A 24,471-nucleotide genomic window follows, 5' to 3' on the forward strand; every position below is an offset into this window, starting at 1 on the left:
TTTTTTGAGCACTTTGAATGTCATCCCACTACCTTCTGTCTATTATTGTTTTGATGTGAAGTCATCTGTAGCCTTTTTTGGGCTTCCCTTGTGATGACTTGTTTTTCTCTTACTGCTTTCAATATTTCTCCTTGTCTTACCTTGCAGCATTTTAACTGTGACATGTTTGATTGTGGACTTCTTTGTATTTATCCTACTTGAAATTTGTTGAGCTTCTTGGATGTATAGATTAGTTTTTCACCAGATTTGGGAAGTTATCAGCCATTATTTCCTTAAATACTTTTTATGTTCCCTTCTAAGAGTGCTGATGGCGCTGTGGTTAAAAGCATTCAGCTGCTAACCAGAAAGTCGGTGGTTGGAACCCACCAGCTGCTCCACAGGAGAAAGATGAGTCAGTCTGCTTCCATAAAGATTTATAGCCTTGGAAACGCTATTGGTCAATATTAGTCAGAATCAACTAAATGGCAATAAATTTTGGGTGGATTTCCCTCCTTCTAATACGTTACTATACACTTAATGGTGCCCCATGTTTCTGAAGCTCTGTTCATTTTTCTTCATTCTTTCTTCTGTTCCTCAGATTCTATAATCGCTATCAATTTATCTTAAAATTTACTTACTCTTCTCCTAGTTCAGATCTATTGTTGACTCCTCATAGATTTATTTATTGTACTTTCTAGCTCTAGGATGACTGTTTTTTTTTTTTTTTAAATAACTTCTATCTCTATTGATACTTTATTTGATGCAGCATTGTCACACTACTTTTATTTATTTCAGCATTGTTTTCTTTAATTTTTTTTAACATATTTAGAATGGCTTATTTGAAGTCTTTTCTTTCGTCATTGTTCCTGCTGCTCTCAAGGCAGTTTCCATTGCCTTTTTTTTTCCCCCCTCTCCCTGTGTATGGGGCAGAATTTCCTGTTTCTTATATGTCTTGTAATTTTCTGTTGGATAGAAAAATATAATATGGCAGTTCTGGGTACTGGCATCCTCCCTGCCTGGGCCTGTTTGTTTGACATCATTTAGTGACGTTTCTTTCTTTCTCTCTGTCTCTGTCTCTGTGTGTGTGTGTGTGTGTGTGTGTGTGTGTGTGTGTGTGTCTGAGTTTCATACCCAGTGTACTTGAAGCCTCTGGTGTTAGACTGCTTGCTGTATTTTCAACAATGCCCTGAGTCAGAAATGGCTCAATGGACTGATCCAATTAAAGTTGGACTCCTTTATAGGGATAGTTTTTCAGGTCAATAGCTGAGATTTCTTTTTAATGCATTTTATTGAAATATAATTTATGTACAGTGACATACACAAAACTAAAGTGACATGGATCAATGCATTTCTTTTTTTTCAGTGTTCCCTTCCCTTCCCTCCCACCCCTGGTGGCAACCAACAAAGAAAGTTTCCCTTCATATATAAACCTTTCCTTGACCCTCCACAACAATGAATTAATACTGTATTTGTCTTTCTGTGATTGACTTATTTCACTCAGCATAATGTCCTTCAAGTTCATCCATATTATGCAGTGTTTTGCAGACTACATTATTCTTCAGTGCTGCATAGCATTCCATTATGTGTATGTACCATAGTTTGGTCATCCACTCTTCTGCTGTTGGGCATGTAGGTTGTTTCCATCTTTTTGCTATTGTAAATAGTGCTGTGATGAACATGAGTGTGCATATATCTGTTCCTGTCCTGGCTCTCACCTCTCTAGGATATATACCTAGTAATGGGATTGCTGGGTCAAATGGTATCTCCAATTCCAGCTTTCTAAGGATTTGCCATATTGCTTTCCACAGTGGTCATATCCCTTCACAGTCCTACCAGCAGTGTATGAGAGTCCCAATCTCTCCACATCCCTGCCAGCATTTGTTACTTTCTGTCTCATTGAACCTTGCCATCAGTGCTGGGGTAAGACGGTATCTCATTGTTGTTTTGATTTGCATCTCTCTGATGGCCAATGATTGTGAGCATCTCTTCATGTATTAGCTGGCCACCTGAATATCCTCCTTGGTGAGGTGTCTATTCATGTCTTCTGCCCATTTTTCAATTGGATTGTTAATTCCTTTGGTGTTGAGGTAGGTGTTGGAGTTTTCTAGAAATCTTAGAGATAAGTCCCTTGCCAGATATGTAATTATCAGCAAATATGAATTTGTTGCTGTCATTTTTGTTATGTGCTTTTTCATGGTGTCTTTGTTCCATATAATTTTCCATGTTGAGCTTGTTTCATTTATGAATCCTGTTATCACTTCCTTTGTTGCTGTTGTTTTAATATTTGCTAAATATTTGTGCTGGCCCTCTTTTTTATTTTGATGTGAAAGTTTATCGTTTTTCTTTGAGGTTACCCTGTGATTTATAGTTTTCTTCCCAAGTTTAGAACAGTCCATTCTGTCTTACAGTTGTCTTGACATCCCTACCATCTAGAAATTCTATAACTACATAGTTTTTTCTCCTTTTTGGTTTGTAGTTGTCCTCATTTGTCAGTTGGTGTCTCTGGTTCCCTGTTCACAGTCTTGTAGGCTTACTTACTTTGGATACTTCCATAGCTGGGTTGGTTTCTGGGTAATATCATCATGTGTGTTAATGGTCAGTTGTTGTTGACTATTGTTGCTTCTCTGTCCAAAGGGCTCCGTTTAGCATCTCTTGTAAGGTTGGTCTGGTTTTAACAAATTCCCTTAATTTCTGCTTATCTGAAAATCTCCTAATTTTACCACCATACTTGAGGGACAGTTTTGCTGGGTACATAATTCTTGGTTGGAAATTTTTCCCCTTCAGGGTTTTATATATACCATACCATTGTCTTCTCGCCTGCATGGTTTCTGCTGAGAAAACCAAGCTTAGTCTTACTGGTTGCCCCTTGTAGGTAACTTTTTTGTTTTTCCTGTGCTGCTCTCATGATTCTTTGTCTTTGATTTTGGTGAGTTTGATGATGATATGTCTTGGTGATTTTCTTTTGTGGTCTATCCTGTTTTGGGTTCGCTGGACTTCCTGAATGGATATAGTCTCATCTTTCATCATGCCAGGAAAATTTCTTTTCCAACAAATCTTTGACAATTTCCTCTGTGGTTTTATTTGTTTCTTCTTGTTCTGGAATTCTGATTACACGTAGGTTATTCCTTTTGATGATATCCCACATGAATCTTAGGCTTTCTTCATTTTGTTTTGATCTTCTTTCCGATTTATCCCTTTCCACGGAAGTATTCAGGCATTTGCCTTCAGTCTCACTAATTTCTGACTTCCATCGATTCAGTTCTGCTCCTTTGCCCATTCAGTGTCTTTACGTATTTCTGGAAATTTAGTGTTAATCTTTTGGTTTTTGTGTGTAGATTTGTATTATTTCTAATTTTTCATTTATTTTGTCATTTTGTTCTTGTATTGTCTTTTGAAATTGTTCTAGGGTTTTCTGTGTTTTCCTTCATCTGTCTCTCAATTCATTGAAGACACCTAAATATAATTCTTTCAAATTCCTTACCAGGGAGTTCCAATGCTGCGTCTTCCTCAGGGATGTGTTTTGGGTCTGTATCCTGGTCCTTTGTTTCTCCTCCTTTATCTTGCTTTTTTGTGTGGACTGTGTTGCTCTGTTGTCTCCGAGGCATTATGATGTTTTTGTGTTTATATTTAATTGGTGACTGTATGTTGGAGCAACTTGCCCACGATTTTTGTTTTCTTTGTATGTTATCTATACAAACAGAGTACTGTGCTGTGCTCCTCTATTCACTAGTTGACAGCACTTAAACACTCATCACCTGTCTCCTCTCCTTTTGTCAGCCTCTTGTTTGTCCCTGCTGACCTTGGCAAACAGAGCCTATTCTTAGGTCCCTGGAATCCGAATGAGAATGCTATCACTTTAAAATCCAAAATGGCTGCTGCGTGTAAACAGTCAAAATGGTGGCACCCTCTGGACAGTGGAAAGTCCACAGCTCAAGTTGTCTCCCTTCTTGCGGTTTCCCTTCCTAGTCATATAGGCCACCAGCACAATTGTCCCTGCAGCCCTTAGTGACCAGGGCTGATCTTTAGGTCAATTCTTACGTCCCAACACCACTTGGAAATATTCAGGCTGTTGGTCCCGTCAGAGTAGCTGACAGTCCACAGCTCCCACCGTCTCTCTACTCACTGTTTTCGTTCAGGTTTTTCCACTAGTTGGTGCCTAATCCACTTCTGTATAGTTTCTTTCAAAGCTCAGGTCTCTAGGATTATCTTATGTATCTCTGTAAATTGGTTTCTTTTCTTTTAAAGAGGGTCTGTGGCACTTGTCTGCCTGTTCCTCCATCTTACCAGAAGTCATCAGTAGTTGAGATTTGTTTTGACCCCAGGAAAGCTCTTTTTGGCTGTTTCCTTGGTTCTCCTTGGGAAACTAGCTGGCCTGTGGCTAACTCATTTCTCCAAGATACCACCACTACTCCCTCATTGCTTTGAGAGTGCCCTTTAGTCTTAAACTTTATCACACACATTTGCAAAGAAAGTTGGTTCTTTTGGAAGAGATTCTGAGCTCTCTGTTTTGTCTACCACCTCTTGCCATGGGCAGAATTCTCTGTGCCAATGGTCTGAAGCTGTGAATGCGGACATTGCTGCCCTTCTCTTCGAATGACACTACAGCTTTGGAGCTGTGTGTGCCACAGAGGTGGCTTTAGAGTTTGTCTCAGTTGCCTCTCCTGGTATGGGATCTTCACTTTATGAATGAGCTGGAAGGAGGATGACTGCACTCCAGTATTCTTCCACTGAGGTAGATTCTTCATCTCAGAAGTGGGGACTCGACAGAAGGGGTTCCCCAACTCTCAGCCACACTCATCCAGACTTTATTTTCTATAATAGGTACTTGGGGGCGGGATGAGAAATGCTGATGCCTTGCCTTTCTTGCCAATTTGCTGTGTCCCTCTTGGTCACTTTTCAGAAACTTGACTTGGATGCTTTTTTTTCCCTTTAATTGTGCTGAAAATAACACCACAAAACATATTAGTTCAACAATTTCTACATGTATAAATATAGTGGGAGCTCTGGTGGTGTAGTGGGTAAGGCATTTCACTGCTAAGCAGATCAGCGCTCCCAACCCATCAGGTGCTCCGTGGAAGGAGGACGGGCCATTCTACCTCCATAAAGATTTACAGCCTTGGAAATGGAATGGGGGTCACTTGATGGCAGTGCGTTTGGCTTGGTTTGGTTTTACAGATTCAGTAACATTGATTGCATTCTTCAAGTTGTGCAACCATTCTCACTATCCTTTTCTAAATTATTTCACTACCATTAACATAAACTCAGTAGTTAAGTGCTCAACTACTAACCAAAAGGTTAATGGTTTGAATCTACCCAGAGGTACCTTGGAAGAAACACTGCCAGGTCCTGCGCCATCCTCACAGTCCTTGCTATGCTTGAGCCCATTGTTATAGCCACTGTGTCCATCCATCTTGTTTAGGATCTTCCTCTTTCTCACCATCCCTCTACTTTACCAAGCATGATAATCCTTCTCCAGGGACTGGTCCCTCCTGATAACATGACCAAAGTATGTGAGACAAAATCTCTCCAGCCTCCCTTCTAAGATACATTCTACTTTCTCCAAGACAGATAATGTTCATTCTCTGGCAGTCCATGGTATTTTCAGTATTCTTTGCCAACATAACTCAAAGGTATCAACTCTTACTTGATCTTCCGTATTCATTGTCTAGTTTTCACTTGCATATGAAGCAATTGAAAAAACCAGGCTCACTGCCATCAAGTCAGATCCGAGTCCTAGCAACCCCTCCTTGGGTTTCTGAGCTGGTATCTCTACCTAAGTAGATTGCCCAGTCTTCCTTCCGAGGAGTGGCTGGTGGATTTCAACCTCTAGACTTTGGGTTAGCAGTCGAATGCCTTAGGCACTATGCTACCAAAGCTCTTTGGCTCAGGTTAGGCACATCTTAGCCTTCAAAGTGAAGTTTTTGCTCCTTAACACTTTAAAGAGGTGTTTGGAAGATGGGGCAATCTACTTCAGTAGTGATACTGCCTCGGAAACCCAAGGAGGGGTCGCCATGAGTCGGACCCTACTCAACGGCAGTGAGTTTGGTTTGTGGTTTGGTTTTGTAGCAGATTGCCTAGTGCAATAAAACACGTCTGATTTCTTGATTGCTGCTTCCATGGGTGTTGATTGTGGAGCCAAATAAGATGAAATCTTTTGATACCTTCTTCACCATTTATTGTAATGTTGCTTATTAGTTTGGTTTCTATATTTGCTTATTTTATATAAGTGGGGTTATACAACATTTGTCCTTTCGTGCTTGACTAATTTCGCTCAGCATGTTTTCCGTGTTCTTCCGTGTTGTGGCATGGATTAGGACTTCATTTCTCTTTACAGCTGAGTGTCATTCTTCTATGTGTACATACTACTACATTTTGTTGATCTTTTCATCTGTTGATGGACAGTTTGGTTGTTGCCACTCTTGACTAATGTAACAAGTGCTGCAGGGAACATGAGTGTACAAGTACCTGTCTGGTGTGTTCCCATCCATGCTAGGAGGAGGGAGGAAAGTGTGTTGGGCAGTGGGGAAAAGTTGCTGGGTTAAGGAGTTTATTTTGTACCCTGATTGTGAATCTTTGTTTCTTAATGAGTCTGCCTGAGATGTGTTAATTTTTTCCCTAGTAGAGAAAATACATAAAAAAATGAAGCTGGGAGAAGTGAGTAGAAACAGAAATGGAGATGACTTTCCAAACTGTCATGGCAGTAGCACTGCTTAGCACTTAGGAGGCTGGTGGAGGTGGACTCGCCTATAATCCTCTCCAAACAGAAAGAGCTTTATCGTGTTCTTTCTGGAACAGCTTCTTATACACATGACCTTTCTAACGATGACAGAGAGATTTGCCTTAGCTCTCACCTCTGATAACATCACCTGGTCCTTTAGCATAAATACTTTCAGAGGGGTCACATTCTATAAGACCGTTCCACCACACACCTCTTTCTTACTTTGCCAATGGAAAGAGAAGTTGTGTTTTCATTGCTCCATGGTCATCTTTGAAACGCAGTGCTTATTTAACCACATCTCTACTGAAGGACATTAAGGTGCTTTCAGGTTTTCAGCACTGGATGGTGTTCATGGATGCATGTTCCAGTTCCTCAGTTTGGGAGGAACTGCTGAGACAGATGTTTGCTTTTTGATACATTCTTTCAAAGTGCTTTCCAGAAAATTTGTAAGCAGTACACCCTCCCACTAAGAGAGAAGTGTCACCTTGCCATTACTGCGTATCATTCTTCATATATGGAATCCTGTGGGTTCAAAAGAACAATTTTACTATGCTGTTTGACATTTGTATTCCTTTTATATTTTCCCAATTGAATGTAAAGGGTTCCTGGGTAGCACAGAGTCAGTGCTTGAGGACAAATTGAAAGGTGGTTGGTTCAAACCCACCCAGTGACACCTCAAAGGAAGGGTTTGGCGATCTGCTTCCAGAAGGTCCCAGCCTTGAAAGTCCCGTGGTGTTCTTCTCTGACACACAGGAGGGGGCCATGAGGCAGCATTGACTGGAGGGCAACTAGTATGTGGGTTGGTTGGGTTTTTTTTTTTTTATTGAATATAAAAAGCTGTGTATGTATGAGGCAGTTAGCGCCTTGTCACAAGTGTAACCTGGCTTTTAGTAAGTTTCAACACTCATGTAAGCACATAACATGTCTGTAATATAGCTCTAAATATGTGAGCTTGTGTACCTAATTTATGACCCAGTCAACCACGGTGAAGAAAGATGGTGCATGTGAACAAAGACCAGGTAGTGGTTCGAGGCTTGTAAGAGATGCTCTAGGCTTGGACCCAAGGCTCCAGCCATGTCTGAGCACTCACTGTTGTGCAGGCTGTACACTAATTCCAGTCGTCGAGGTGGAAGCCAGGGTGGAGGTAGGTGTGAGGTTGAGGGAAGCTCCCCAGCTGGAGTCCAGGGTGAGGGTGGGGGTAGGGGTGGGAGTCCTGTTGGCCCAGGCCAGCAGCAGGGCCTGCAGCCTATCTGCTCTGCTCACAGCTCATGATGGAGCAGTCCAAGAAGTCTTCGCTCATGGTAGCCCGCAGCATCCTCAACAACAAGCTCATCAGCAAGAAGCTGGAGCGCTACCTGAAGGTGAGGCCCCAGCGCCCCGCCTGGGGGACCAGGCCAGCCCCAGCCCCTTCCCCAGGCTAGGCCATCCACCCTCCCTCGCCGTTGTCTCCTCCTCGCAGGGCGAGAACCCCTTCACTGACAGCCCTGAGGAGGACAAGGAGCCGGAGGAAGGAGATGCCGGCGTCCCAGATGAGGGGGCATCAGGAGAGGCCGCAGCCGCTATCGAAGGGCCCCCCCAGCCGCCAGTGCCTCCGGAGCCAGAGGCTACCGCGCCACCACCACCGCCGCCGCCCCCGGAGGAGGAAGAAGAGGCCGTGCCACTGCTGGGTGGGGCGCTAGAGCGCCAGATCCGCGGGATCCCGGGCCTTGACGTGGAAGCCGATGACGACGAGGAGGGTGGTGGGAGCGCCCCGTGATCGCGCGGGCGAGGCGCAGGCCTAGCCCAATAAAATGCTTCCTCCCAAGCCAGCTTCCGTTCTCTCTGTGCGCGCCGCCGCTGGGACGGAAGGAGGGGCTGACGACGTCGCGAGCGCGCGTGATGAGGGGGTTGGAGGGGACATGTGCGCCTGCGTACAAGCTGTGTCTCTTGCTGACGTGTGTGCACACCAATCCTGTGGCGGCCTACGGGCCTCGGGAGGCGGGTCCGCCGTGCAACCAAGCCAATGGTAGCCCGCCGGTGTAGTGACGTGTATGCCTGGTCGTCCAGTAGTGGGTGGTGCGTTGAGCGCATGAGCGTTGCAGCGGCCTAGAAAAGGAGCTGCCGGCGGGCCGAAGTGAAAACATGGAGCAGGGCTACGGAGGTGGGTATTGGCCGTGGGTAGGGCAGGAGGGCCCGGGTCCCGCAGCCTTCGCGCAAAGGGCCACGGGCCAGGACCCCGGAGAAGCACGGTACGGCGGCTCAGCCTGCGCGAAGGTGGCGGGGCGCGAGCCGTTCATTGGGCCCCGTCGCCGTCGCTCTCGAGCACTGGGTGCGGATTGGCCGGCGGGCAGGCCTGCCGAGCTACTCTCGCGGCCCGGCGTCGGACGCCCCAAGATGGCGTTGGGGGCGGGGCCTGCAAGGGGTCCGGTAGCACGTGTCCCGAGGGGGGTGAGGTGGGGGCGGGGGAGTTTTTAGGGGCCGAGATGTGCTGGCAGAGTGGAGCAGCGGCCAGTGCTTTGCCCCGGGGTCCGAAAGACGAGGGCTCCACCCCCCAGCCCCACGGGCTTCTACCACTCGCGGCTTTTCCTTCTGCGGGATCCTTTGATCGCTGATCCCGCCCATGGGCTTCTCGCGCCCTTAGCCGGAGAGGATTCTCCCCACTTCCTGCAGGCCTGGTTTGGGAGGTGCAGCCTCCGAGCCTTCTGTGTTTTCCCACCAGAAGCTACTCACTTCTCGCGCCCTGCAGACCGAGCAGGGTCCTAGCCTTGGGGTACAATCCCAGTTCTTGGACATGCGACCTGACCTTTCCGTGCTTTTTTCTGTATTCACTTGGGTTAACAGCAATACCCCTCCTAGGGAGTGCTGAAGGTTGAGTGCAGTGTTCAGTGTAGTGCGTGCGGCCATATCGGTCTAATAGGACTCAATCAGAGTATATGGGGGCCAGACTTGGAAGGCACGCAGTGTGGCAGGAAGGGTGTAGACGCCTGCAACAGTGTGACCTTAGGTCAAGTGCGCACTCTCTGAACGTCATTCGGTGACGACTACTGTTTGCTGCACACAGTAGGCGCAGTAGGTTCCAGGAAGGGGAACGCATGAAAGTTGAGAGACTGGGGGGTTCCAGGGACGCCCTAGTGAGGAGTAAACAGTACCTACCCCCCCCCCACTGGAGGGGGTCCCACTTGCTGTTGTAGGGGTCTTGAGGGATAGGGGAGTCACCAGAGACAAGCATGCCAGAGTTAGGCCCTGGGACTGGAGGAGGGTGTGGATTGATCACACCAAGCATACAGGGTCTGAAGTTGTGTGGAAATGAAATCAGAAGGTATAGCAATGTTCCCCATTTCGAGGTTTGCTCAGTCCCAGGTGACCCTTCCACGTGCCAGCAGTCTGAGCAGTTTTCCAGCAGTGCAGGGGGTGGGCCAAGCTGGATACAGACAGGTGTCCGAGTTCTGATGCTGGGGTAACTGGTGACTGTCCCACATTATTTTTAGGGTTTAGAAGGATGAAGTCTTTTCCCAGGGTACCCTCAGCAGGCAGGGGACAGAACTGCCTTGGATGCCCACCACCTGTCCCTTTTTTTGTGCTTTGACCTCAGGCAGCCAAAGTGTGATAGTGACTTTTGGGGGGATAGTATTTGCAAAATCAGATGATTTGGGCATCTATCCAGCTGCCACTGAACTTCTCTGAGCATCTGTGTGGCAGATAGGACCTGACCTTATAGGCTCTTCTTTCCACAGGCTATGGGGCATGGAGTGCTGGACCTGCCAACACCCAGGGTAAGTGGTTCCACTGGGGATGCCAGCCATGAAGCCCCCCACTTCTCTCCCATACCTGAGGCCCCAGCATGGGAGTCGCAAGTGGTGCTGTCACCAGAGATGCAAGGGTAGAACAAAGCCAAAAACCATACCCACTGTTGGCAAGTTGCTTCCTACTCATGGGGACCCTGTGGGACCAAGTAGAACTGTCTTGTAAGGATTCTCAGGCTCTGGTTTTCACAGAAGCAAACTGCCTGCCACATCTTTCACCCATGGAACAACTGGTGGGTTTGAACTGCTAACCTTTTGGTTAGCAGCTGAGGACTTTAATCACTGTATCACTGCAGCTTCTTTCAGGTGTAGATCAAGTGTTGGTTTGACAATTTCTAGTGTGAAAGCTGCTGTAGGCAGTATATAAATGAGTGGGTGGGGCTGTGTGCTGATAACCCTTGGGGACCGCCAAAGGAGCAGGGGGGCTGCATCTTCTGACCTCCTCTAATCCCACAAGAGGAAGACAGAATCACCATCAGCAGCCCAAGGCCCATTCCTGTGAGACCAGACATGCTGCCTCCCTCCAGCCCTTTCACCAACCCTGGCACAAACTGTTCCTCCCGCAGCACCCACCACCTCTCTGCTGGATTTGATAATTTGCTGCAGTGGCCACACAGAACTCACAGATTATGGGGTTTATTAGGGAAGTACCATGCTATAATTCAAGTTGAGGAACAATGCTCAGTCTCTCTCACCCCGCCATCTCTCAGCCAACAGTCTCTCTCTTAGCAGCGCGTGTCTCAGGAGCACATTTCTCTTAGTAGCACATCTTTCTCACCCAGCAGTCCCCTTTTGCCTCTAGGAGGGCTCCTTTTGAGCCTGGCAGAGTGGCCAAATTAACCAATCCCAACATCAGAATTCTACACACCTGAGAAAGGGAGAACTTCCCAGAAAATTACTTCATGCTGCTCCCAACAGAAATACCCCAGGTGGCTAAGTTTAACAATCAGGAGCTACTCAGTTGCTCTTGGCAAATTCCACCACAGAGTTTACAAAGACTTAGCACTAGAAAAGCCACACTATGTGATTTACTACACTGCAGGGACAAAAACCAGTCCCTAGCAACTCCAGTTCATGACAGCTTGTGTGTTAGGGTTTTCCGGAAGTCCGTCCCTAGGCCTTTCTTTCAAAGCACCTCTCCACGGACTCAAACCTCCACCTTCTCAGTTAGTAGCCAGACACATTCACTGTGTGTACCATTCACGGACCCCTGTTCATGTGTTGTGAAGTACTTCTTTTTTTAAGTAGACAGCTGTTAGTATAATGACATCTAGTTTTGTAATCAACAGGCTTTTATTTGGTACAGTTTTAGACTTAGGGGCCAGTGGCAAAGATCACACACAGAGATGCTCCTGCCACCCTGCCACAGTCACCTATTCACATCTCATGGGGTGACATGTTCCTTAGAAGGGGTAAGCCAGCACTGAGACAGTGTTGTTAACTACGGGGAGTATACGTTCTGGTCACTTTGTGTATTGTACAGAGTTTTTATATTTTTTAGTTGCGGTAAAACATACACATAGATTACATCTCAACGTAAAATAAAAATCCTCACAACTGGACCACCAATGAGTAGCATCATAATAAACGGTGAAAAGATTGAAGTTGTCAAGGATTTCATTTTACTTGGATCCATAGTCAGTGTTTGTGCAAGAAGCAGTCAGAAAATCATACAGTACTTTACATTGGGTAAATCTGCTGCAAAAGACCTCTTAAAAGTGTTAAAAAGCAAAGATGTCACTTTGAGGACTAAGATGTACATGACCCAAGGCATGGATTGTTCAGTGGCCTCACATGCATGCAAAAGCTGGACAGTGACTAAGGAAGGCCTGAGAAGAACGGACACATTCAAATTATGGCGTTGGAGAAGAATATTGAGTATACTGTGGACTGCCAGAAGAATGAACAAGTGTGTCATGGAAGAAGTCCAGCCAGGATACTCCTGAAAAGCAAAGATGGCAAGACTTCATCTCATGTACTTTGCACATGTGATCAGAAGGGACCAGCCCCTGGAGAAAGGGCATCATGCTTGGTAAAGTAGACGGGCAGCGGAAAAGAGTAAGATCCCAACAAGATGGATTGACACAGCAGGTACGGCAGTGGGCTCAAACATAGCAGCAATTGTGAGGATGGGCAGTGTTTTGTTCTGTCATACGTACGTTTGCTGTGTGTCAGAATCAACTTGACAGCACTCAACGACAACAATAAATGCGTACGTAATACATCGTTTGTCTCATTACCAGTCTTGGTAGGTACAGTTCTGTGACGTTAGGTATGTTCATCGTATTGTTCAGCCATCACCAGTATCTGTTTCTGTATTTTCTTAGCACTTTCAATGGAAGCTCAGTATGGGGCAATCTACTTCTGTAAAGATTTACAGCCTTGGAAACTCAATGAGGGTTGCTATGAATTGGCATCAACTTGATGACAGTGGGTTTGGTGTTTTGTTTTGTTTTTTAATGTTTTGTAAGCAGTGAGTCCCCCTTTTCCCACCTGCCTACCCCTGTAACCACTAAGCCACTCTTGAGTTTTCATAAATGCTTAAGTGGCATGTCTTACGTCAAAATTTGTGTCATGGAAGGTTTTCCTTTTGATATTTTTTTTCCCATCTGTTTAAAAATTAAACTATTTTTGGTGTCTGGCCTTTGGCATCTGCCCTGTGGGATGCTGTCTGATTTCTGAGCCTGGGCACTTGCCCCAAGGGTCCTTAGTAGATCTTTTCTCAGTTCCTCCCAGTCCCAGGAGAGGGCTTTGTGTGCTACTCGTGACCATGACATCACTTGCCAGTGTCATGGGGGTGTGGTTTCCTGTCATTGCCGTTGGTAGAGCTCTGCCTCCTGGAGACATTGGTACTGCAGAAGGGCTCTGCCCGGGGGTCTGGCCTGCTGGCTCTGCTGGCCAGTCTACACCGGGTGGGCTCTTTGGAAAGTCCAGGCTCCTCCTGTTTGCCCCAGTGGGAAAAACGGGACTTGCCTAGGAGAGCAGGCTTAGCTGGACCTGCCAAGTGCCCTGTAGGAGATAAATGAGCTGATGGGCCCCGGGCTTTGTGGCCGTGCTGGGCAGCCACCTTGAGAGTTGCTGACAGCCAGCCAGTTGCTTGTGCCCCTGGGTGCCTGCCATCTGCAGATAGTATAGCGTATTTAACTGCCCTTCAGTGCCCAGGTTTGGGAGTTGGCGCCTGTGTTCTGGGACAAAGTTCACATGTGTTTCTGTTTCCTCTAAGGTGCATATGGAACTGGTGTGGCCAGCTGGCAAGGTAGGCCCTGCTGGGGGTTGGGGCAGGCCAGTAGGTGGGCTCTCCGAGCAGCACCTGTGGGGTGGGCACTTCTGGGCATTGGTCAAGCCCTTCTGGAAGTTGGAGACAGGTGGGTGGGCCCTCTGTCTGCCTCCCATTGTTGTCTTTAGGTGCTTTTAGGATCAGCCACCCAAAGGGCAGGTATACAGGCACCCCTTTCCTTGCTGGGTTCATAGCTTTCCTGAAGGCTGGCAGGTTAGGTCATAGGGTAGGTTTGATGTGGCTCCTGGGCCTCTGTTCCTGAGGACACAGCCGGGCTAGGCTACTGTGTGTGGAAGCCAGGCCCAGGGCTAGCCAGGCCTTGAGGAGACTGGAACAACAGCTCTGTGGTGGGGCCTGGCCCTGGGCCACCTCTCGCTTTGGATGGGGATGCGGTCCCCAGGGTGTGGTGCAGAGAAATCACCAGTTCTGGCAGGAGGCCATTGCCCGGAGCTGCAGCTACCCTCTGGCCTGGCCTGGCCTCCAGGGTGTCCTTCCCTCCCTGGGGGAGGCCTGTGCTTCATGGGGGCAGGGCACCTTGTCTTTTGTGATTGCTGCCACCTGACACAACTGCTTCCTTGCCAGGTTATGAAAACTACAATTATTACGGGTCGCAGAACTCTAGCGTGAGCGCTGGAGCAACGTACAACTATGGCCCAGCCTCGTGGGAGGCCGCCAAAACCAGTGATGGTGGCCTGGCAGCTGGCGGCCACACCATGCACATGGCCTCCTATGGCCCAGGGCCAGGCCCAGACCCATGCCCTGGCCCTGGCCCTGGCCCTGACAACTCAGACTCACTTATCGCCAAGATCAACCAGCGCCTGGACATGCTGTCCAAGGAAGGAAGCAGGGGGAGTGGTGGCAGCGGAGAGGGCGCACAGGACCGTGAGAGGTGATCCTGCTACTTGCCTTGCGGGGGACCCTGGGGTGGGACCTCACTCTCACATCCCTCTTCCATTTGGAGAAACGTGTGGGCCCTCTGGTGAGGCCGATAGTGCTGGTTTCCTACCTGGGTGGTGGGGTTTGGGGCCTAGTTGCTGGTTGAACTACCCCTATTCCTTGTTTTTGCATCCAGCATCCTAACGGGCCCATGCCCCTCACAGTGACCCTGGACAGGAGTCGGGCTGGGGTTATTTACTGAGCATACCAATAGAAATAGTTTGTTGGTTTGCTGTTTTGAAAGTGGGGAATCTGCTTTGTAAGGGGTTGCGCTAAGGGCGTGGGTTGGGTGTCCTAGTGTGGTGGGAGCCCCAGGTATCCTGGGGCCCATGCATCACTGAGCTGTCCACTTTGCCCCACAGCTCCTTCCGCTTCCAGCCCTTCGAGTCCTACGATTCCAGGGCCAGCCTGCCTGACCACAACCCCTACCACTCTGGTTACGGCTACGACTACGACCTGGCCACAGACCGCAACGGTGGCTTCGGCAGCCAGTATGGCGACCCCCGGGACCTGGGCCGTGAGCGGGGCGCCCTCGACAACTTTGTGCGGGGCCGGGGCCAGGGCCGCTTCCAGGACCGGGGCAGCCCCAGTGGCACCTTCATGCGCAGTGACCCCTTCTTGCCACCGCCCACGGCCTCCTCAGAGCCCCTGTCTGCTCCCTGGGGCGAGCTGAACTATGGGGCCGGGCGGGGCCTGGGCGGCCCCTCGCCCAGCAGGCCACCACCGCCGCCACCCCTCTTCTCCCAGCCCTTGGCCCCCGACTTTAGCATGATGGGCATGCAGGGGGCGGGCAGCTTCAACAGCACCGTGCCATACGGCTGTGGCCGCGCACAGGCCCGGATCAGGGACCGGGTAAGCCCTCTCCATGCCCCAACAGCTCTGTTGAGGTAAACATCCCAACAGTTAGGCATTTGACTATTAACCAAAAGGTTAGTGGCTCAGACAGACCCACTCATGGTGCCTCAGAAGAAAAGTCTGGCACTTGGCTTCTGAAAGGTCACAGCCTGGAAAACCCTATTAAGCAGTCACTCGGCAACACACAGTTCACTGTGAGTCGGAATTGACTCAGCTGGTTTGGGATTGTTTTTGTTTTTTTAATTGCGGTACAATCAACACAGCACATGATTTACTAGTTCTAAGTGTATGATTAAGTGGTTTTCCGTAAATTTACAGAATTGTGTGCACCACCACAATCTAATTTTAGACATATCCATCACCCCAAAAGGAAGTCTTGTAGCCATGTTAGCAGTCATCACCATCCCCATACACCACCGGCCGTAGGCAGCTGCTTTGTCTTGCTGCGTTGGCCGGTTCTGGACACTGCATATAGACGGAACCATACCCTGGGTGGGCTTTCATGCCTGTTTGTGTCTTGGCATGATGTCTTTTTCAATTGAGATACTATGTAGGCTTTGCTTTTTGGAAAGACATCCTGCCTCTGTTCTCTTGTCCAGCAACCTCTCCATCCTCCATCCCCTCAGTTTGCTTCAGTGCCTGGCTAAGTGGATGCGCGTGGGTTTGTGTTTCAGCCCCGGTGGCGAGGGTCTGAGCGCTGTGGCCCTGATGGCCCAGTCAGGAAGCGGCGGCTGCTGCAGCCTTATGAGGAGCTGGACACCAAGCACCCCCGGGTGGACAGCGAGGGAGACTTTTCTGACAACGGTACGCTCAGAAGCTGGAGGAATACTGTGGCATTAGATGCCTGTCTGGCTGTGTGGTGGGTTTCCCCGTGGCTCCCACTGGGTCAGAGTGGGTGCTGTCCCTCCAGACAGGGAGCCTGGGGAGGCAGGAGCCAGGCCAAATGGCTTCAGGGGATGGGCCACCAGCGAGGCTGACTCTTCTCATTCTTCATGTCCAGCAGATGATGGAGTTGGTGACTTCCGGTCGGGAGATGAAGAATTCAGGGGTGTAAGTTGGTCTCTGTCCATCCACCCTCTGTCTCCAGGGTGGGATTTTCTCCTGCTTCAGCACCTTCCTTGCCAAGAGCAGGGGGTAGCTGCTGGGCAGACTCATCTCTGCCCAGGAGTGGTTAGCCCCCCTGGCATCCAAGTGTCCGTGAACAGTAAGAGCAGAGGTGAGGGGACCACAATGACTTGACTGCAGGGTGTATGCAAGGCACCAGCCCTTGTCCACCTATGTGGTCTACAGCTGTCCCAGGAGACAGGTGCTGGCGTGGTTCTCCGCCAGGACCACACACGAGCCCCAGGGAGCCTTTACAGAGTCTGACTCAAGCCCCAAGCAGGGCCTGCAGTACTGAGTGTGGGGAAGCCTTGACTCAGATGGGGTGGGGGAGGCAGCAGCAGGCAGCAGTGAGTCCTCAGACCTTGAGTCCACAACCTGAGTCCTGCCCGGTTGCTGACCTGACCTGGCCGGGCACTTGGTGCCTGGGCCATTCTGTGACTGCTGGGCATTTAGTCCAAGAGCCGTTGGTATCTAGGCTTGATTTCTCAAGATGTTTTGTGAATACAGATGAGTGTTGGTGAAACTCGGTGTAGTCTGACTTTACAGGTAGAACTTTGGAACCGATGTCTTACAAGCTGTGTTGCTTTTTGTTACTGAGCCCACACTCGCGCCCAAGCTCTGATCTGCTGCCACACGGGTCCTGTGCACCACCTCCTCGCTTGTCTGTCACCTCTTGCTCCAGCAGTGAGAGACCTGAGCAGGATGTCTTAATGGGCGCTTTGTGGGTGGGCAGAATCGGGCAGATGTGCAGTGAAGGGCTGCACTTTAGGTTTAGATCTCAGGGTGGATCCATTGCTTCGACAAAGTCACCTGTCACTGTAGTCCCAGTGGCAACCAGGATGGTGGCAGGACACAATGCTGAGAGCAGTCTGGGTCTGCGTGGGCTTGGCCTGGGTCTGCATGGACCAGGGTGCTGGGCTGGCCACAGAGCGTTCTGGCAGGCACCCCCTCACTGCCCGCCTTTGTGTGTCCTTTTCTAGGAGGATGAGTTCTGCGAGCCTGGGAGGCAGAGAGGTAGGCATTGCACACTGGGGCCCTTTTGACTCCCTGTCTGCCTGCTTGCCCCACACCTACCACCCACTGATCCCAGCTGCTTGGGCCTGGATGGGGCCACAGGTGTGCAGCCTGAGGCCCTGTCCCATCTGGGAGCAGCAGCAGCTGAAGTGGGTCCATCTGCCTCGCTCGTCCAGTGCGCTGGTACGGAGGGACCCCCCTCTGCTGTCTACAGCAGCTCACTATACCAGGAAAGGAGTTCTCTGAAGTGTGAGCGAGAGAAGTCTCACTCCCACCCCTTCCCTCCATCCCCTTGGGAGACGTTTGCTTGGGGGCTCCTGTCTCCCCACGCTCTGCTGCCTGTTGGCCCAGGGCTGTGCTCTTGACCTCTGTAAACAGTAGCACTATGGCTGGGAGAGCTGGCTGAGAACCAATACCTGCGTTAGAAACCACTGTGCACCCAGAGCGTGAGCCAGCATGGGTCCCTTACCCAGGTTGGGGACCAGGGAGGGCACCTGGCAGCATCTGCTGTGCCCCCAGGCTCAAGTTCTCCAGTGTGGTCACAGCTGTGGAAGACCTAAGAGTTCAAAGTGAGCCTCCAGGCCAGACCCAGGTCATCCCTCAGGGCACGTGGAGGATAGCCTGAGCCTGCCTAGATCAGATTGACCCAGTGGCCACTTGTTTCTGTTCTGTTCCCACGGGTCCCAAGAAGCACTTCTAGCTCCCATTGGGCTCTGCTCCTGAGTCTTCCCAAGGGTCCTTGCTCAAGACTCTCCTTCTCTTATTTCCAGGCTTAGGTGGCCCCCCACCCCGCTCTCTGCCTCGGCCAGGCCCGTGGCGCGGGGCCACACAGGGCACTTAGCAGTGTGCGCCATGGCGAGTGCTAAAGCAAAGGTGACGTGTCTGTTGCGCACAGGTCCTACTGCCTGCGGGACGACCTTGCTCTTGACCTTGCTCTTAAGCAGCAGTCCTAGGTTCAGGCAGCAGCCTCTTGCCTAAAGCCCCCACGCCCTGTGAGAGGCTCCCGAGAGTGCACGCCGGTCGCCATCGTCGTGGGACAGGCTCGCGGCGGGCACAGGGGTAGGGGCCACAGTTCAGATGCTTCTCGGTCCTTTCCACAGAGTCCGGCCCTGGCCAGGCCCCCTGGTCACACTGGGCACGGACGGGAGGACCTACTGGTCTTTTCCCACTCTCGTTTCCAGGAATGCTTCCCGCCAGCCCTGGGCAAGGCCCAGGCTGGTGGTGTCTGTGCACGGAGGGTAGAGCCGGGCCAGCACGGACTCAGACCTGCTGCAGCCCTAGTTGAGAGCAAGGCCGGCGGGACGGCCGCCAGGCCCACCTGGAGGCAGCGAGCGTGGCTTGCCTTCCTCTCGGCTGATGCTGCCGCCTCGTCAGGAGAGGGCTGCGTCGCTCCCTCCTAACTGACGGTGGGCAGAGACCCACGATGGAGCCTTAGAGCAGGATGGGGCAGGTCAGGGAGCGAGCAGAGGGCTGTGGAATGGGCGGGGCCGTGTCCCCTTGCCCGGCCAAGGGGGTGTGAGGTGAGCCCCAGGAGCTCCTGAGGCTTCTCCCAGGCCTGCCCCATCAGGAGCCCCTGCAGCCTCACGGTGTTGGGAGCGCTGAGTTGGCAGGGCAGGTGGGAGGCCCTGTGGCGGCCCCACCCAGGCCCAGTGATCAGCTCTTTGGGTTCCACAAGGGTCTTGAAGGTACTTCTCTGTTACAGGCGAGAAGGATGATGAGGATGAGGAAGTGAAAAAGCGGAGGGAGAAGCAGAGGAGAAGGGACCGGATGCGGGACCGAGCGGCTGACAGGTGAGGGCGCTCTTGGTGTCTGTGGAGAGAAAGTCGTCTGGGAAGCTTCAGGGCCTGGTCCTGGGCTGCTGGGTGTCCAGAGAACTCACTCGGGCCACCAGGAGCCCTGATCACATCTGAGCGGCATCTCTGTCTTAACTGTTGTGTTAGCACCAGGGAGAGAGTGTGACCAAGGTCCTGTGGCTCATCTGGCTGAGCCCCATGACGCTCTGGCCCCGTGGGAGGGGTCAGAAGTCTCAGCTGAGAGGCCACTGTCTGCTTTAGGTGCAGCCAGAACCCTTGGCCAGCAGCCCCGCCTCATCATACTCTTCATCTTTCTCCCACAGGATCCAGTTTGCCTGTTCTGTGTGCAAGTTCCGCAGCTTCGAGGATGAGGAGATCCAGAAGCACCTGCAGAGCAAATTTCACAAGGAGACCCTGCGCTTCATCGGCACCAAGCTGCCCGACAGGACGGTCGAGTTCCTCCAGGTGAGAGTTCCCCCAGGTAAGCGGCCAAGGTAAGCGGCCAGCTCCGGCGAGCGGAGCCCCAGGCAGCTTCCACAGCCTCCAGCCCTTTGGCTGTGGGGGGTGGGGGAGGGCATAAGGCTTGTCCAGGGTCACATTTCCCAGAAAAAAGAAAAGTTGCACAAACCCCTCCTCAGGTGGGTGGGTAAGTGTACGAGTGAGACCAGCACACGGTCAGGGACACTGTCTCCAGAAGCAGCAGCTACACACTGCCTTGGTCTCATCAATCACAGCAAACTGGGCCAGGTCTCCAGCCAACCTAGACCCCACCAGCTCTGTCCTCTTGCCTCTGCTAATGCGGGCGCCTCGTCATTGATTAGCATCTTGTGCAGTCGTTTAAGGCGTTTGTTGATATGTTCATCTGGAGAAACCGTTGGCTGTGGAGTCGGGCTGGGTTTAATCTTTACAGAAGCTCCTCAGCAGGCATGGTTCTTCCGTGGTACTGCTAGGTGGGTTTGAACCAGCAACATGGGTTATTAGTTGAGCACAGACCATGTGTGTCACCCAGGGACCTTCATCTGTGCGGCTGGAGAGTCTGACATGCCCCCTTCTCCTCCTCTCATGATTCCCTCCAGGAGTACATCGTGAACAGGAACAAGAAGATAGAGAAGCGACGCCAGGAGATGATGGAGAAGGAGAGCGCAAAACCAAAACCGGATCCTTTCAAAGGTAAGTGCGGGGTCCCAGGTGAGACTGGCGCGCTGCCAGCAGGGCTCGGGCATGGGCGGCTCGGACGCCTGTGTGACCAGACACACGGGTCACTGTACTGTAGGCCACTTGGCACTTAGTCAGAGAGAAAGGAAGGGAATGATTAGAACAGTTGAACCCAGACGCTCTTGGATAAGGGCTGTTCTGATCCAAGCACCCAGGGCAGAGGGCCAAACCTTCTCTGGTCCATCTTACCAGAGTCAGGAGAAAGAGCCAGGGATAGAACCAGGGCCTGGCTGATGAGGAGGAGGAAGGGTTCACATGCTGTCCTGCCTCCCCACGCCTTGTGTCTGCCGTCAGGGATCGGCCAGGAGCACTTCTTCAAGAGGATCGAGGCTGCCCACTGCCTGGCCTGTGATATGCTCATCCCCGCTCAGCACCAGCTGCTGCAGCGGCACCTCCACTCCCCAGACCACAACCACAACCGCCGAGTGAGCACCTGCCCACACGGGGTGGGGGGTTCAGAACCTTCTGTGACAGTCAGAGTGAATGTCCCATCTCCAGGGCTCTTGGCATATTTCATTTGTGATTTTGACAAGTATCCCAACGGGCAAGCTGTTAAACTGAAGAAATGTGTTGCTTAGAATTGGTTAGACGCATTGGCTGGAGCCCTGCTGGGGGGAGGGTGTACCCTGTGAACTCCACTGTGCGTTGAGCTGTCTCTGCAGAGGCCTGACCTGAGCACAGTGGGGCAGAGCACAACCAGTGGGTCCTCCTGCCCTTGGTACACTTTAAAAACCCACGTTTGATTCTCTTTGCAGTTGGCTGCTGAGCAGTTCAAGAAAACGAGTCTCCACGTGGCCAAGAGCGTTTTGAACAATCGACATATAGTGAAGATGCTGGAAAAATACCTCAAGGTTTGTGTTGGGAGTCTGGTGTTCAGGAACAGCTTTCACAGTAGGGTGAACTCTGCTCAGACAAGATTGTGCCCACAGTGGAGTGTGGAACATTTCTGAGCCTTAGGTGCAATCAAGGGCCTGGGAAGGTGACAGTTAGCGTTTGCCCGGGGACTCTGGGATGTCTGGAGACACCTCTGGATGGGACACCCTGGGATGTGATGGCACACGACACACCTGTGTGCTGCCTCTCACTGTGGAAAACGCTGAGCAGATGATGAACAGAGGGTAGATAGATGCTGATCATCCAGGGGAGAAGGTAAATGGAGTGCTCGCTGGCAGAGACAACGGGTGATGAGGGGGACGGAAGAGCCAACGGAGTCTCGAGCGGAGTCGTCAGCGTGTGGAGGGGAGTGTGGTCAGACAAGCCAGCTCCCGGGGAGGCCCATTTTGCTAGATAGATGCTCATCTCTCAGGCTGGTGGCCAAGTGCCAACCTGGAACCCAACTTAAGGCCCTGTCAGTCCTGTCTTAGTAAATGCTTCAGTACCTGATAATTCATTGTCTCCATCCAGACTCACTGTGGTTCCATGTGGGTCAGGGTAGAACTGTGCTCTGTAGGATTTTCAGCAGCTGAGTTTCAGAAGTAGGTCACTAGGCCTTTCTTGGGCATCTGTGGGTGGACTTGAACCTCCAACCTGTGCATTACACCTGTTGAGCACGCTAACCACGTGCACCTCCCATCACTCTATCCATTAAGCTGTCCACTAGGCTTTCATTTTGGTTTTTTTACAGTAAAGGTAAAGCACTGTGAGTCAATGTCCTCCCGTCTGTGTCAAATCTAGACCAACTGAAGAACTGAGTCCTTCACGTTTGAGGTTTAAAAAACAGATTTTCCGGGGTCAGGTGTCAAGTATAGTTTTCTAAACAGCGTTTTTGTTGTTGTTGTTTTGTTTTTTCAGTTGTTTTGTTTTTGCCTTTTCAACAATCTGTAGCTTCTATTGTATTTTTGTTGTTGTTGTTGAATATACACAGCAGGACACACCAATGCAGTTAATTTCTACGTGTCCTGATTCAGTGATGTGAATTATGTTTGTGTTGTGTACCCATTCTCACCCTTCCTTTCTGAGTTGTTCCTCCTCCGTTAACATAAATTGACCACCCCTAAGGTTCCCATTTAATCTTTCAGTTGTTGTTGTCAGTCTGATCACATAGATGTAGAAGTTAAAAGAACACAATGCTCAAGGCAGACCTTTATAATAAACAGCATATTTTAGAGCACGTTTCCTGATCCGGTGACGATCAGTGGTTCACTTATTCTTAACTGGAGAGTTTCCACGTGTGCTGTGAGAGCTGGGGTTTGAAGCTTTGCTTGCTGTGGCCTTCAGCAACTTGCTGGCCTTTGAATCCCCGCTCTTCTGTCAACAAGGGACAGCCGTCATGCAGGTGGGGCTGGAATCTAAGATCATCTGAAATTCCACTGTAGCTAAGGTCAGATGAAGAGCTCCTAGGTCTTCATGCACTTTTCCTTAAGGTTATGTGCATGAATAAAAAGTGCAGAGTAGTTCTCGAAAAACTTTTCCGAATAAGATGTCTCTGGTCTGCAGGCTCTGAGGACCTATAGGGCTAATGCAGCTGGAGTAGCTTAAAGACGTGTTATTCTGCCAACTCTGTCCTTCATGGAAACACAGCCTCCAGCAGCCTGGGCTCTTTCCTCACCCCCCTGCCTGGACTTTCTTTTGGACATTTCACCCACAGTGACCTTGTGTTCTCTCTCCTTTGACCAGGGTGAGGACCCTTTCACCAATGAAGCTGTTGACCCAGAAGCAGAAGGGGAGGAAAATCTAGGAGGTGAAGATAAGGAGGGGACACCCGAGGAGGTGGCTGCACAAGTGTTAGCTGAGGTGGTCACGGCGGCCGTGAGGGCCGTGGACGGGGACGGAGCCCCAGCTCCAGACAGCACTGGGGTGCTGCCTGCTGATCCCGCGGAGGCCAGCGGAGGCCCCCTCCCTGAACAGCCATCAGCCATTGGGACAGCCTGTGGAACAGCTGAGAAAGGAAGCCGTGATGTAGAGGCAGGGAGGGAGGCTGTGGATGGCGAGGGTGGAGCAGCAGAGGCCCTAGCTGCGGAAGTGTCTGCCACAGAGGCAGAAAGCGCGGGAACAGGCCTCGTTCCTGGCCACGATGCCACAGAGAGCGGAGTGGAACAGACTGGTGCAGAGTCCAAACACGTTCTTCCCACAGAATGAGCCCCTTCCTCCCCGAAGGGACCTGTGTATCATGTATTGCTTGCTCTTCTCTGGCTTCTAAGCAGCGCTAGGGTGTATCTGACTGGAATATGCTATAAACTTATTTTGGTGACCCCGCTCTTCAGGAAAGCGTGCCTCTCGGGCTGCAGCCCGTGTCCTGTCCTGGAAGGTGGAGGCTGTGGCGCTTCTACCTTCCCACAAGAGGCTCGGCAGCTCGCCATAGCAGTTGGAATAATAAAAGTTGGATGATAGACCTTGGTGGATACAGCCAATACTGGTCAGATGCTGCCCACTCCTCATTTAAATTTTTGTCTGAGAGCAGCTCCACACTGGGAGTGTATCTATCTTTACAAAGAGTTATTTTTTTGTTTTGTTTTTTCCTTTTAAACTTTTTAAGAATCTGCTTTGGCTTTGGTGTTTAACCTCTGCTCTGTGGCGCACGATCTGGAGCAGGGTGTTGGTGACCTGGGATGTCACCTGTCACATGGGTGAGCCTTGGGCTCAGTGGGTCTGACAGACTCCCACTTGCCCTGTGGAGTGGATAACCCATACTGAAGCAGCCCTGCTTGAGGTGCTGTCTTCCTGGGCAGCAGCCCTCGGTGAACACCTTCCCTCTTTAGACCTTACCTGTGTCCCACCACCACACTCTTTAGTTTGGGGGTGTTTACTTTCTTTAAATTGATTACTTTCACTTAAAGGATGATGTCATTACTACACATG

At 50.6% G+C, this 24,471-nt stretch overlaps 2 protein-coding genes across 2 annotated transcripts in view; both read left to right on the plus strand.

Moving 5' to 3' along the window:
- The window catches only part of AKAP8L (A-kinase anchoring protein 8 like), a 33,881-nt gene extending 25,428 nt beyond the window's left edge, over positions 1–8,453 (plus strand). The window contains exons 13-14 of the mRNA XM_042783254.1: positions 7,963–8,058; positions 8,157–8,453. Coding sequence (XP_042639188.1) covers positions 7,963–8,058; positions 8,157–8,453 — 393 coding nt within the window. The remainder of the gene's footprint in view (positions 1–7,962; positions 8,059–8,156) is intronic.
- A 365-nt stretch (positions 8,454–8,818) lies between these two features.
- AKAP8 (A-kinase anchoring protein 8) lies at positions 8,819–23,751 on the plus strand. Its single transcript, XM_042783253.1, has 14 exons — positions 8,819–8,837; positions 10,411–10,449; positions 13,703–13,735; positions 14,339–14,645; positions 15,055–15,544; positions 16,222–16,351; positions 16,548–16,597; positions 17,632–17,665; positions 19,368–19,455; positions 19,782–19,923; positions 20,535–20,628; positions 20,968–21,098; positions 21,429–21,524; positions 23,290–23,751. Exons 1-14 carry the CDS (start codon positions 8,819–8,821, stop codon positions 23,749–23,751), a joined length of 2,115 nt encoding a protein of 704 aa, XP_042639187.1.
- The last annotated feature ends 720 nt before the right edge of the window (positions 23,752–24,471 follow it).

Source organism: Orycteropus afer, unplaced genomic scaffold (assembly GCF_000298275.1).
Source record: "Orycteropus afer afer isolate SDZICR_OR568_19922 unplaced genomic scaffold, OryAfe1.0 scaffold00772, whole genome shotgun sequence".
In the NCBI taxonomy this organism is placed as follows: domain Eukaryota; kingdom Metazoa; phylum Chordata; class Mammalia; order Tubulidentata; family Orycteropodidae; genus Orycteropus; species Orycteropus afer.